The 13,830-nt window shown below is 38.8% G+C and overlaps 1 protein-coding gene across 1 annotated transcript in view; it reads right to left on the bottom strand.

Annotated features, from left to right (window-relative positions):
* The window catches only part of LOC133345938 (V-type proton ATPase 116 kDa subunit a 1-like), a 228,083-nt gene continuing 214,253 nt past the window's right edge, over positions 1 to 13,830 (bottom strand). Inside the window, exon 20 of the mRNA XM_061557080.1 lies at positions 1 to 934. Coding sequence (XP_061413064.1) covers positions 838 to 934 — 97 coding nt within the window. The 3' untranslated portion in view covers positions 1 to 837. The remainder of the gene's footprint in view (positions 935 to 13,830) is intronic.

Raw genomic sequence — 13,830 nt, 5'->3', positions numbered from 1 at the left:
AATAATCATAAATATAATTCTCTATGCTTGTTCAAGCAGGCTTATAGTAGTCTCTGGACTTGCTCAATGTCACTTTTGTTTCAAACGACTTCAATAACAAACACTTTTCACTACCAACTGTAGAGTGAAACCCATTTAAAAAAATACAAACTCCGGAGGAGACAAAAGTGTCTGCAATCTGTGCTTTTATTTTTGTTTTCAAGTCCCATTAAAAATATTATTTTAATTTCCTTACTTAAATCATGTAAACAATTTAACACATTTTTTAAATGACAGATTTTAATCTACCATAATCTGCATAAAACGGACATGTTTTATTTCAGGAATAATGTGGTAATTATTTTTGGCGTTAAGTGATAGTAAAAAAAAATATCATTTGTTTCGTTACATTAGTGCACTGTAGTCAGAAAAATGCAATACAATGGAGGACTTTGCACCGAAGTGGAAAGTTACAAGGCAATTGAATTACAGACCTGTTAAAGTTACAAGAAGCAAAGTACAAATTATATATTTCTTTGATAACGGCTTGTATAGAGCCTTAGGTTGGCACATTTTATAGAGCAAGCAGTGACCTGTGAGCCTTCATCTAAAAAAATGTACTAAAATATAAAAATGTTGCTGGAAGTATTTAATAACAATAATGTTATTATTGGCCATTACAAAGATTTTGTCTCCAAAATAATGATTATTTTTGCATAAAACACACTTTGGGCCACCGCAAAATAATGCAATCATCATCAGCTATTGTCTACCCACTGCCGGATGAATACCTCGCCATATAATTCAATCAAGCATGCAATTCAGATCCAAATGTTTAATCACAGTGAGCGCAGGGTGTCACTCTTCTTGGAGTTTTTCCTGCAGGAGCTGATGGAAGGAGAATGGCGTGAATTTGTATCCAGTCCCAGTGTAGAATTTGTTCTGGAACTCCACCCTGGAAGGCACATTCACCCACATAGTCCCTATGAGTACAAGTGCACATTCTAGATTTGAAACTTTCGTGATTGCAAGGATTCATACTCTTAGGTTTTTTTTCTTTTTTTCGTGACTTTACCGAAAAAACCTAAGAGTACAAGTGCACAGTTTGTTTGATGTTTTGCTTCTTGGATCTTCTACATTAATCATATACAACACAGTATGTGATGATGTACATCACAATTATATAATTTAAAAAAAAGTTTACTTCGGAAATTATATATATTTTTGTAATGCCGACTTTAATCTTAAGAATAATGATTCTTGAGATCACAGTTCGTATTAATGCTTAATACCGAATTATCTGTACCAAAATTATGGTGGAGATTTTTTCATACGAATTATATGGTATAACTCATTGATAGCAGAAATATAAACACTCCTTGGACCAAACACAGTTGCATTCCCGTACATTAAAACAATATGTCTTCTAAAGTTTGAGGAATTATTGTTTTGTTGAAGTGCATGGTTTCCCAATGGTAATAACATGACCTTTGTTGTTCAGGAAAGCCACTCTGAGAGTCTTACTATGAGATGTTTGACCAATTCATTACCAGTAATATACTGCATAAAATACAGACTAGTTATATTACACCTCTGTAAAGCAAATTTTTATGCCTAAAACATAGTTTTAAACAGTGCAAGTCTCTGGTAAACAAACATATAATTGTAGTTATATTTTCTTAAAGAGCACGTGCATATATTTAGTTTTACCATACATTATTTTAGTTTAACTTTGGTATTTAAAATAATTATATAGCCTTATAATATTTGTACAAATTAGTATCTCAGCACTCCTACCTTTAAGCTTATCCACTAAGTATAAAAATGATGGCTGCTTGTGAATGACATGGCCATACATGGATATTATCCTTTAAAATAACCAGCCAGGCTTGTGGTATCAAGATTAAACTGCATTCCATTACCCACCACTACATTTCCCAATCTTCCCCCCCTCCTCAGTACAAGGCTTATTTTTCTCTCATGAAGATAGCAATCTATCTAGCTTGCTCAGAGCCAGTACTCATTCAGGTTGGTCTCCAGCAGCTCAAACCAAGTTAAACCTGCTCCCAATCATTTAAAAGATATGCTTACACAAGCGTCAGCATGCACAACATATGCAAAAATATATAAATATGTACACTCGTGATTTGAATAAACTGATGTAAATTGTATTGTTTTTACTTTATTATAACGAAAATAAAACCATAGAAAAATACAACAAGTAAAAAAGTCTCAGTATTTTCTTTACAGAATCAGCAGTAAAATGGGAAATATGGGGATAGGATAAACATCAAAACATTTAAACAAAACATAAGGTACCCTACGTTGAGCTGCCAGGAACCCATCGACGATGTGGTGCAACCAGTACAAATAACGATAGGACCATTGAAACATTTTAACCCATTGCATGAAAATGTAGGAAGGAGAAACTAGGAAATTATTCACTAAAGCTTACTCCTGTGTGGCAGAGACAGAAAATGGGAACGCAGGAATGGGCCCCAGGTCTGACTAAGCCCTATCGATTCCTTCCGCATGGCCGAGCAAAGCTGCTCAAGGCAGCTGCTTTCTGCATCAACCATGGCATGGTACCGTACTTCATTTTTTAAAGTATATATTTAAATATAAAGTACAGTATGTTAAAATCTGGATAAAGTGTCAGGCATGAGACTGAAAAGGCAGATATGAAGCAAAAACAATCGCACACCTTACATCCACATTTTTTTTAATTATAATTTTGTCCCCCAAAACTATGGCCCAGAGATCGATTGGTTTCAATCATCGTACAGACTCAGCCTAGAGTTATAAACTCCTTTAAGTATCACTCTATACACTTAAGGTATATGATGTCCATTAGCAGGGAAGCAAGTACAATGATTTTGATGTTTTGGAGTGTATTGCTAAAGCCAATTGAAACCAGGTAAAGCCCACTTCAAGTGACTAGCACATAATCCGGACAGTCCAACATGCCTTGTAAAGTGTTTAAGCAAAATTTTGTCTTATATTGTCCTGTAATGTTTGGTAGTGTAGTAGCATCTAGCACACCGCGCTACGAACTCGCTAACCCGAGTTGGATTCCCATTCACGGCCAACACCAGTGACGATTATCTGAACTGGTTCGGGCCTCCCCGAGGGGGACACAGCTTCAAATGACTGCCTGGTGCGGTGTGTAAAAACATCGTCACTGGGAAGACAAAAGTGATTGGGCGTGGTGCTGGTCACCCACCCCCCTCGTGTGCCGTGATGGCCTTCGTAGGCGTTCACTAACAACGCTTACCTCAACAGCCTGTTAAAGGCTATACGAGGGGGAGGGTCTTTGTTTGTAATGATTGGATCCAGTTTTGTAACTTGTTAGTCAAAGGCAGATTAAAAGAGGAATATATTGAGCCTGAACGTGAGCAGAAAGTGGAGGGACTCTACAATGTGGACGGCCAGAGGAAAGGCAATCTCAGACTTTGCAGGCAGCAGAGAGGGAGCAACCTCCCATTGAGTGAAGGTTAATTGAAGTGACAGAAGACATTGGTTACGAGAGTGTGAAGAAGAGTAAAAGCCATAAAAATTACAGTGGAGAGGTAGAGTGGAGGTTGAGGCCACTGAGGATCTTGAAGTTGACGAGAGTGATCTATCTTGCAGTTGTCATCATCAATGCAAGAAAAAGGACTACAATACTGGAGTATAAATAACGAAATCTCCAATATTTTAAGTTAAATAACTGCAAAATAATAGTTCATATTGGAATATGTATCTTAATGAGGGCATATCTATCTAGAATGTTCATAGATGCTCCATTTGGTGTTAATTAAAGACTCTAGACTCCCAAAAAGTATCAGGGAAAATCACACTATAAACTAACAGACAACATTCATGGGGACTTTTGTATCTCCAAATTTCAAAATTTACATTTCAATTCAGTATCGTGGCAAAGTGATACAAACCCAACAACACACAGTTGCGCCAAGGGTACTAGCAAATAACAATGTTATATGTGTGTTATAGAAACAGTTGAAAATACATTTCAGCCAGTGTAATACATGTATAATGTCGAGGTTATCCATAACCGCTTAAACTATATTATGTGTAAACAACACTTGCAATGATGCTTGGCTGCAACACAGCATTACATTCCTTCAAACTTAGCCAGAGGACAGACTCAGAATTGTTTGTTGAATCACAGTGTGTTTTGATAAAACAAGATACTTTTCTTAGTGTTGTATATATTCATGCTCTCGTAAATAGCCCTGAGGTATATCTTTTCTAAATGCAAAGAATGACAATTTCATTTTCAAAACGCAAGGGAAAAGTCTGGGATGTGTTATCTTATATTGTTGGATTCCATGTGATGTGAAGATTAGTAATGCAAACACTGACTGGTAGATGTTAACCTCTCTCATACTCCCAGTGGATGGGTAAAAACGCCTTCCAGCGTGTTTCATGGTATATGCGCCACACACTACGTTCATACAATTTCGTCTTCAGTAACGATTCCTATGGACTGATACAACATCTTGTACCATCCTCTGTAGAATATATCTACAAAATTTAATTACGATTTCTTTTTTTTACTCAAACATTTTTACTTTCGAAACGTTATGATGCAGCTTAGCTACAGAACTTTGTTAGGTGAATACAAAAACAATAGCTGGGACTCTAAAAAGTAGGCAGAAGTACAGGTGAAATGAATACAACATATCCAAGTATCTTTATCCAGGCCCATTGTTTATCAACAATGCCATTTAGCATCAGTGGTCTCACAGGGGGAAGACACAAACGCATACACTCGGTATGAGTGTAGCGCTGTAAATGGGCTAAGTGTACTTACCTGCAGTAGCAGACAGGGCCCACCAGGGGCAGTAACTTGGACCGGCATGAGGGTGGTGACATTCCGCAGCCCCGAAGCAGGGGGGGGGGGGGCTGCGGGGTGTTCTATAATCCCCCGAGACCCCCCCTGGAACTCTCTGGAAGGGAGGCGTGGCCAGGGGCTGACACACCTGGGGAGGTGTATAAAAGCCGGACCTCTGGACGAGTCCGGCAGTCAGTCCGCAGACCGAAGCCTGAAGACCAGCTAGCCTAGGACCCTGGGAACCCCCAGACCCGCTGCCCCTCTAAGGGCCGGGACTGAGAGGGCCAGTGGTGAGACCCTGGGAACCCCCAGACCCGCTGCCCTTCTAAGGGCCGGGACTGAGAGGGCCAGTGGTGAGACCCTGGGAACCCCCAGACCCGCTGCCCCTCTAAGGGCCGGGACTGAGAGGGCCAGTGGTGAGACCCTGGGAACCCCCGGGGTCCGACGTCCTTGTAAGGGCCGGGACCGAGAGGGCCAGTGGTCGAGACCCGTACCTTGGCTGGGTCGGGTCAGTGTAGCCTCCCCTAGGTCACCCTTAGCCGGAGGAGAGAGAGCCCGTGGTCCCAGCACGCTAGCCCGGAGGCCGTACCTCTCCAGGTAACGGGTAAAGGGGCCGTTACCCCTTTGTGTTAGGGACCATTACTGTTGGTGTTATCGTAATAAACGTGTTGCCTCTACAAGCCGCCTCCACTCTCCTTGAACCCACTACATTAGTATGCCATGTGTCAAAGACTGATAGCACATCGCCACTTTCTATTTATTAAAATGCATTGACATGCATGTGTTTCAAGGGTAAATTAATGCAATAGTTTGGAATTCATGGAGGTCTCTGCCACCATATGAAAATCATCACACTGTGTATATTTCCAATAACATTGATGCAACTTTTAGCAGACTTTGCTAAAAGTTGCCGATTTTGTCACGGGTTCAGAAAGGAACACGCAGTGTGCTGCATTACTTATGGATGGGTGAAGGCACACTGGTTTCCACCAGTTCGTAATCGTCACACTGGAATGATACTGACAAGTATTAGATTACCTCCACCGCCTGCTAAGTAAATACATTCTCAAGAACTCCTATCATGTCATTCTAAAAATAAATAAAGCTCAGAATGGTTGTACGGAATGTTCCATTTCATTATACATTATATCTACAAGCATGTTTAAAGCGTCTGATACAACCTGTAGATTTAATTTCACCAATAAATGTAAAAAAAACAAGAACAAGCAGTCCTGTGTGAATAGGTTATGTTTAAAAAATATGCAGTAGTTCATGCAGCATAATAATAAAAAACATAATACAGTAAATAATAAACTAAAATCTGACCTAATGCGAACACCTAGTTTTGTGTAATCTATTAAAACATGTATTGGAGTATACCAGGAATATAACTTGCATATCCAATAGTTATGAATGTGTAATCTACTTTACAAAAGGTGTGCAGTAAGAATGCATTACATTGTTAAATTATAGCTTCATGAAATATATAATTGTAATTTGTAGGTGTTCATTTAACCTTTCAACTTCTGTGGTTATTTGAACAAAAAGCCATAATTTAAGGTATCTGTTCCACGGTTGGGTATATGTTGTGCTGTGAAACTAATTCATCACGTGACTAACATGTCCCACTCGTGGCAGTAATGGTCAGGATCATAATTGAGAGGTTATGAGTAAAAAACATCTCATTATTGTGCATTACAGATTATGAGTACTGTACAGTATTATTTAAAACTGGCTCGCATTAATTACAGGGACATTCAGGGTGCTTGTGACACCCCATTAACATATGGAAATGATCCTGCCAAGTCTAGAATTTGTCAGTTCTCTGATGCACACTAATACAAGTATTGTTATGTGCCATTAATTTTGAACATACAGAATATAAAATGAATTCTATAATAGAATCCATCAACATCACCATTAAACATACCCCTGTAGAATTACTGCAATTTGTGCTGGCATACCTTGGTTTTTTGCTTGTAAGAATTGTCTGTATGAAATAAAAACATTCTACATCATGCCATATTTTAGCATGAAATTTGCTACATATGTATTAAACTTGTCAGATTTACTGTTCATGATACTTTTTGCAATATAAAAATGTGAATTATTGGGGGAAAATATTATAATTTGAGGTGTTACACTGGAGCATTAATGGGTAGTGGATTTTCACCATTTATTATACATCAAAGAGCATACCATACTTTTATACTTTGCTTAAGAATAAGTGAAAAGGCATTCTTCCAGTGATGTCCTAGCTACAGCTGTACTACCCAGGACTGCCCAGTCACGGTGGTATTATTTAACATTTGCTGATCCTGTTGTCAGCCGGGACTGCTATGCTAAATATGTACTCATATAGTACAAACAGTTGAACGAGTGCCATCGTATAAAAGGTGCAGCCCTGCAATTGCTTGTTCATTCTGGAGGATAGTTGGCCTACTCGTACACGCTGGCCAGATGTCTTGGGAGTATCCATACTTGAAACTCCACACGCGAACTGCCGAATGACGGACTGTAGTGTACCCATGTTTACTGCTGGGTAGACAGAGCTGGAGAAATGTAATATACTTTCCCATTTGTATCGACTGCCACGCTGAGAGATTGAACCAGTGATATCTGGATTGCAAGTCCAGTGTGCTAACCTTTACACCATGGCAGCATTCCCGATTACAGCATGTACGTAAACAATACAAGATTAAATTACGTGTGCAGATATGTCCTATAAATTCATATGCATTATGTATTTTATAGCCAGATGTCCAGTTATCAAGTCTGTTTTTCATTCCTAACATTATTTCTTGCCCCTCCTCCATGACAGCTCTGCAGCCTTTATTTTTCCTTCCACACCAACACACACACGTGTCCATTTTTCTTACTGGCATTTGTCTGTGGAACAGTTTACCACCTGACATTCCATCAACGTCCTAGGTGCCACACTTCAAGGACCATCTGTTCCGTCACATCTTCACTCCAATACTAAGGCATGCCAAGCTCTACATCGTATTGATAACACGTGTGTGGCCTCACAGATACTGAAGCTATATGTCCATGTGTTTGCAATTTATACAAAAAAATTGTGTAAGGATTGTGAAACATTTGGTAAATGATGCTTTCAATGAAATGCACTGTACAATATTTTTCTTTAGAAACACTGGGCATCTCCCTTATGGCAGACACAACTTTCATGGCTCGCTAGAATGTTGTGGGATATTTTACATATAGTTATCAACAATGATCAATGATTAAAGTAAATTAAATTTTAAGTGCAGACAGCAATATTAATATTTGTATTAATAATAATATTTGTATTATAGGGCACTTGTATGCCTCAGAATCTCAAAGCACCTTACATACAATCTCATCTCAAGGAGATCCCCAGTGGCTACTGTCTCTGTGGAGCACAAGATTACTCAGCACCTGCCTGCAAATGTGCATGTGTCTGCCAGTAGAGGCTGATGATACTGATTCAGCAATATGTAAGTAATTTTAATAATTTGGCAAATATTGACCATGATACCGGCACACAATGGTCTACTCTTTTCAGGATCTTTAAAATACAGTTTCAAGTAGACAACATTTTTTAAGGGGAATACACCAGTAGTATTAACCAGGGTGGTTTGCAAGATTAGAATCATAGAAATTCTCCAACAAGCACGAAAGTGCTTCTGCTGGGCCATGTAAATGTCCCGATTAGAATAGTTTGTTGTAAGTATTTAGCGACAAATGCTTTCATTGAATGTAAGCCATTAATTCAAATCAAGACAATTCAACATTTACATGTGAATAATGATTTGGGTACAAAGCTCATGATGACACTGATTTACGCTTCACTTCCCCTGTTTCCTTTGTATGCTTGTGACAGTGACCTTTATTTACATATGATTTGAGTGTTTTAGGAGACAACGTGCAGAAAGAAGTCTAAGATCATGTGTAGTGTATTAGCGCCGGCTAGTGGACAGCAGCGACAGCTGTGGTGGACAGACAGCACACACGCCGGTGAGCGTGAGCACGGTGTGTGTTGGCAGAGAGGAGTAACTAGGGCAGGGGTCGGCAACCTACGGCTCTGGAGCCGCATGCGGCTCTTTACGGGCTGCTTCTTGACGATATGTACGTATGTACAGTATGTACTCAGATGCATTGCGGCTCTTGAAATACTGAATTTTGTACCGAATTGGAAAGAAATGGCTCTTCTTGTTATTTTGGTTGCCGACCCCTGAACTAGGGCAACGGTCACGGAGGACCCCGTCTGGAAGCCCCTGGAAGATGCTAGTGGGTTCGAGAAGGGAGGCGCGGCCAGGGCGGAGTTAGGTCGTGCTGGGAGCATAAAAGAAGCTGAGAGCGGGGAGCTCGAGGCTGCCGGTTCTGAGATTTGATTAATCTCATCGTTGCTGTCGTCTCGTCGCTGTTGCCGCTGCTGTCTTCGCTCGATATTGCGCTGCTAGATAGTAGTTGGCCGTCTCAGTCAGCGCCGTGGTGTTAGACGGATAGCGTTGTGTATAGGCGAGGCTAAGCGACTGTAGAGAGTGTGCAGGCGAGACCGTGAATGTCCTAAATAAAAGGTGCCTCCAACAAACCTCGTCTCCGAATCACTGAAACTACACATACAATACAAGTTAAATAATTAAAAGTATCTGTGATGAGCAATTACAAAGATAAACAAACAATAACACTGGTCAACAAAAAAAAAAAACTTTTTTTCTGGCCTGGAATTTTGCAGTTGTTTTAGACTAATTTCAGGGTGCTGATTCCAAATCTGATCTCAGATTTAATCTATCACATCATTTTTATGCTATCAGCATACCCCATTTTCATTGATTTTACCCGAAATTAACTCGGTCACTTATGATTGAAAATTGTTGCGAGTCAGTGACTGCTTTAGTGTTAAAATATGGTGCTGTATTTTTAGAATAGTGTGTTTATAATATAATTTTATGTAGATATCCACATTTATTTAATACTTTTCTACTGCAGTTTTTATTTAAAATGCTAAAATTTATACCTCAAAAACCTGATGTGATAGACAAAAACTGATGCCAGATTTGGAATCAGCACCCCAAAATTACCTTACAACCGTTGGAATACCTTATGCCAGAAAAAGTGTGTTGACCAGTGTAATAAGATTTACCTTGGCATCTTTAATGATTTGTTCCTAAATTAATTTTCTTTAAAGATAATGTAGCTATTGCCCACATGTTCAATGCCTCAGTTTTCAATTCGTAATTCTATTACGCTCTTTCATGAGGTGTATTGCCACATTTTCTTGAATGTAAGGACATGCTTATCTGCTGAAGCCACCAGCTCGGACTCACCACTACATATCTACCTCACCACTGGATGGAGCTATGAACCTACAAAGAATGGAAAAGTGTACCACAGCTTACTACAGCAATTAAACATGTTATTACAATCAGACAAACATTTCTACGACGAGGGCAAACACATTCAATAGCCATTTATATATAGCTTATGGGGCCTAACGTCTCTTGAAAGTAAACATAATCAACATTACACAACGATATAATGTATTTATAAGATATATAACTTCCATTACATGTTTGGGTATCGATATCTTAAAAAAAAGTACGTGTTGGACATTGCAGAAAGATTCATAGCAACATTCCACGCATAGCGTTTTTTTTAAAATCTACGTGCAAGACCCCTTCCATTATTTGCTATGCATGGTCAATTTGAATTCAAAACATTTTTGCGAGGCAAATTGTTCCATTTAAGGCTGATGAAAAAATAAACAAGTGGTTAAAAATGATGGAGACAAGGTGGCATTGCTCTGTGTCATTTGCAATGGTCAAGGTTGTCTGTGATATTATGCAGGAGGAGAGGTGGGAGGTAACATTATAAAATCACTTCATACTAATTATGACATCTTTGAAGAGGCCAATTGCATAACACAGCCAGCCACCAATGAATCTTTAAGGAGTTTGAAAATAGATTTGTGGAAGTTGAATCTCCTGCGTTTTAGGGCAACTTGAAGCATGCAGGCATGCATCAAATGTTTTTACCATTGCTGTACACGCTTATGTGTATATGACACAAGGCACCAATCAAAAGTCTTACTGACACAATCGTCGATTCGTTTGAAGCTACATCACTTTTGTGTTCATCATCATATGAGAGTAGAATGCTGTGCGAGTACCAGAATATGAAAAAAGTAATTTTCGTGTGCCATAAAAAACAACACTTTTTAACATCCCTCATATACAAATTACTTCTCATTCAAATAATTTCACATTTGACTTGTATTCTAGTGAGAATTCTACAGTGGCATGAGATAAAGACTATCTACAACAGATATACGTACATCTATATAACTACAATCAGAAATACAACTAAAAATTATATTACAGCAAGAGATAAAGGCATTCTACTGTAGTAAGATCAAAATGTGCCAAGATATTTCAACCAGCTCCATGTGAAGCGTTTGCAGCATTCATCACATCGTTGCCAAGAGGCATCTGCGATGTCTTCCAACATTACAAGTTATCTCAGTCGCCAGAGAATTTAGCCACAGGGCATGAGAAGGTGTAAACAACTAGATGTGGACTGTACAATCATGGGCTAATAGGGATTAAAGGAGAGTGTGAAGAGGTAGACGCTCAACAGCCACCGGATCTCTGCATAGTTGTAAGTTTCATATTTACAATCAGTGACACATTCTTTGGAGCAGCCGCTCATGCCTTTCTCCTCTCAGTCACATCGCTCTCCCTCGACCCCGCCTCCCAGAGATAACACACATACATGAATGTGATGTTGCTGTATACATTGCTAAGGGAAACCAATGCAGGGAATTTGAATGATGTGCTTTTCCTACAGACACATCGATTACATTAATGTTTGTGCACTGCGTTTCTCTCGTGAGCACCATGGCGCATCATGATCAGTGCCTTTTTTAGTAGCATGTTGAGACAATTATTTAACTGCCTGACATTGAGGAATTCGTTAGAGATGGGCGACAACTTTTATGCTGACCGAGTACAGGTGACAGATGTGAAAGCATTGTCATTGGGTCAGGGCATCAGTCACATCTTTCTGGCAGGCTGTCAGATTACACCGAGAAGCTGCAACAACAGCTGCACGAGTCACATGAAACACTGCACCGAATGTTAATGTTTGTTTAATACATGCTTTTATAAGTACTGCCAACACTGTTCATGTGTTTTAAGGCTGCTTAAGACATGTGCACCAACACAAACTGTTCCATTGGTGAACAATTTTACAGCTAGAAGATTGTTGCAATCTGGGTGAATATATACAAAAACAGCCTTTCAACAGAATCCAAGAATGAGTACATTGGCTGGGCTTTCATGGGGTCAATAATTGGACAGTAATGAACAGAATAGATAGGATTGAACCAGGTTTCGTCAAGGGGATCTACCACTCTTGTTTCATTCCTCTTGGCTTTATTTTCCATTATTATATCATGCATTGCATGCTGCATACATCATATATCTTATTTTTTTAATGAAAGAAAGCAGAATGCATTTATATGAAAACCTGACTGACCTGACCCCCTCCCAAAAAAACAGAGTGGAAATGAAGAAAAAATAACATTGGCAGTCCAATAACTATATCAATTGCCATTTTGTTTTTGCAGGTGATAGAGGCATGGCCGCTTTGGGAAAAGCTGAACTAGGCGCAAAAATGAGAAAAACCATCACAACGCTGTCATTTCCAAAGGAAAGTCATTGGTGTGCCTGTGAAATATCTGAAGCCAAATGTTGAATGAAAATAGTGAAATCTTAATTTTAAACTGCAGCATTAATATAGTTTTAGGTTTTGCACAACTACGCAAGTATTCTTTGCGACGATTTAGTCAATCCGTTTTTGGATCTCACCTGGCATGATATGAAGGGAGAAAATTGCATTTGATGTTGATAAGCTGACTGTAGCAGATTTTTATATATCGCTATGATGAAATAAATGAGAGAGGTTGCATTTTATCAAATGTGGCTCAAATAATTTCATGCATGACCACAATCGTGAAACACACATGAACTGCTTGTTACATTTGTTTTTGTATTTTCTTAATTATATTAGATAATGAACTCTGGAATTAATTTGCATTTTAATAACAGACTAAATAATGCATTAGAATTCAAACACACATACATATAACAAAGACAAATACTGAAAGTAGACACACTGAATCACGATTAGCTTAAGGCAGAGCCACAAAATTAAACACATACAAACATCTAATTATAAATGCTTGCAAGAATATAATACGTGTATCTTGTGTTCTCCCATTTAGGTGTATTATTAATTTATTTGCAACACAGTTCACTCTTGATAACCATCACAAATAAATAAGTATCGTATCGAGTCATGCGTTAATCTTATGATTTGATATTCCTAATTATTGCCTTGCCAATCATACCATGGAAATGTGTTGATAAGGTGTGTTTGTATGCATTGTCGAGTATTTTTTTTATGGTAACTACTATTTAGGGTTGGTTTTCCTTAGCTTTGTTAAGTGACCAGGAAGCGTCTTGTAGTCACTTGCCATAATGGGTTTATTTCTTGATACATATTCACATCTATAAACACATATTTCAGTGGACACAGATGGATGAAAATTTTGTCAAATGGAATGGTGTAAAAACCTGAAATCAGCTTCTAAAACCCTGGTGTAACCTATGCCACGTTTCTACAGACAGTTTCAGTTTAATTTATTTGGTATAGCCCTGTGAGCCATTCGACTCTTGAATCGGGTGCAACCGCAAAAAACCAAAAACAAAAACATGAACAAGAAAACATCTTAAAGTTACTGTGTGAGTATGCGCAAACAGAAAATCCAAGACACTGAGAAGCAAACCAGTTTAGCCCACAAATAAGCAACTTAAAAGCCTGCATCCCCAATGTAGCCTTATCATGCCCAGACAATTCAGGTGCCAGTGGAAGCAAATATTGGTTCTTCTGAACATTTGTATCCCGGGGGAATTAATTTTGTTCCCATCAATGAACATTTGTAACTCCTTCTGGCCAGTGTTCGTTCT

Source organism: Lethenteron reissneri, chromosome 23, assembly GCF_015708825.2.
Source record: "Lethenteron reissneri isolate LAM-NWPU_2019-01 chromosome 23, ASM1570882v1, whole genome shotgun sequence".
In the NCBI taxonomy this organism is placed as follows: Eukaryota; Metazoa; Chordata; class Hyperoartia; order Petromyzontiformes; family Petromyzontidae; genus Lethenteron; species Lethenteron reissneri.
Note: the sequence above shows the minus strand (reverse complement) of the source record. Positions and strands in the feature narration are given on the sequence as shown.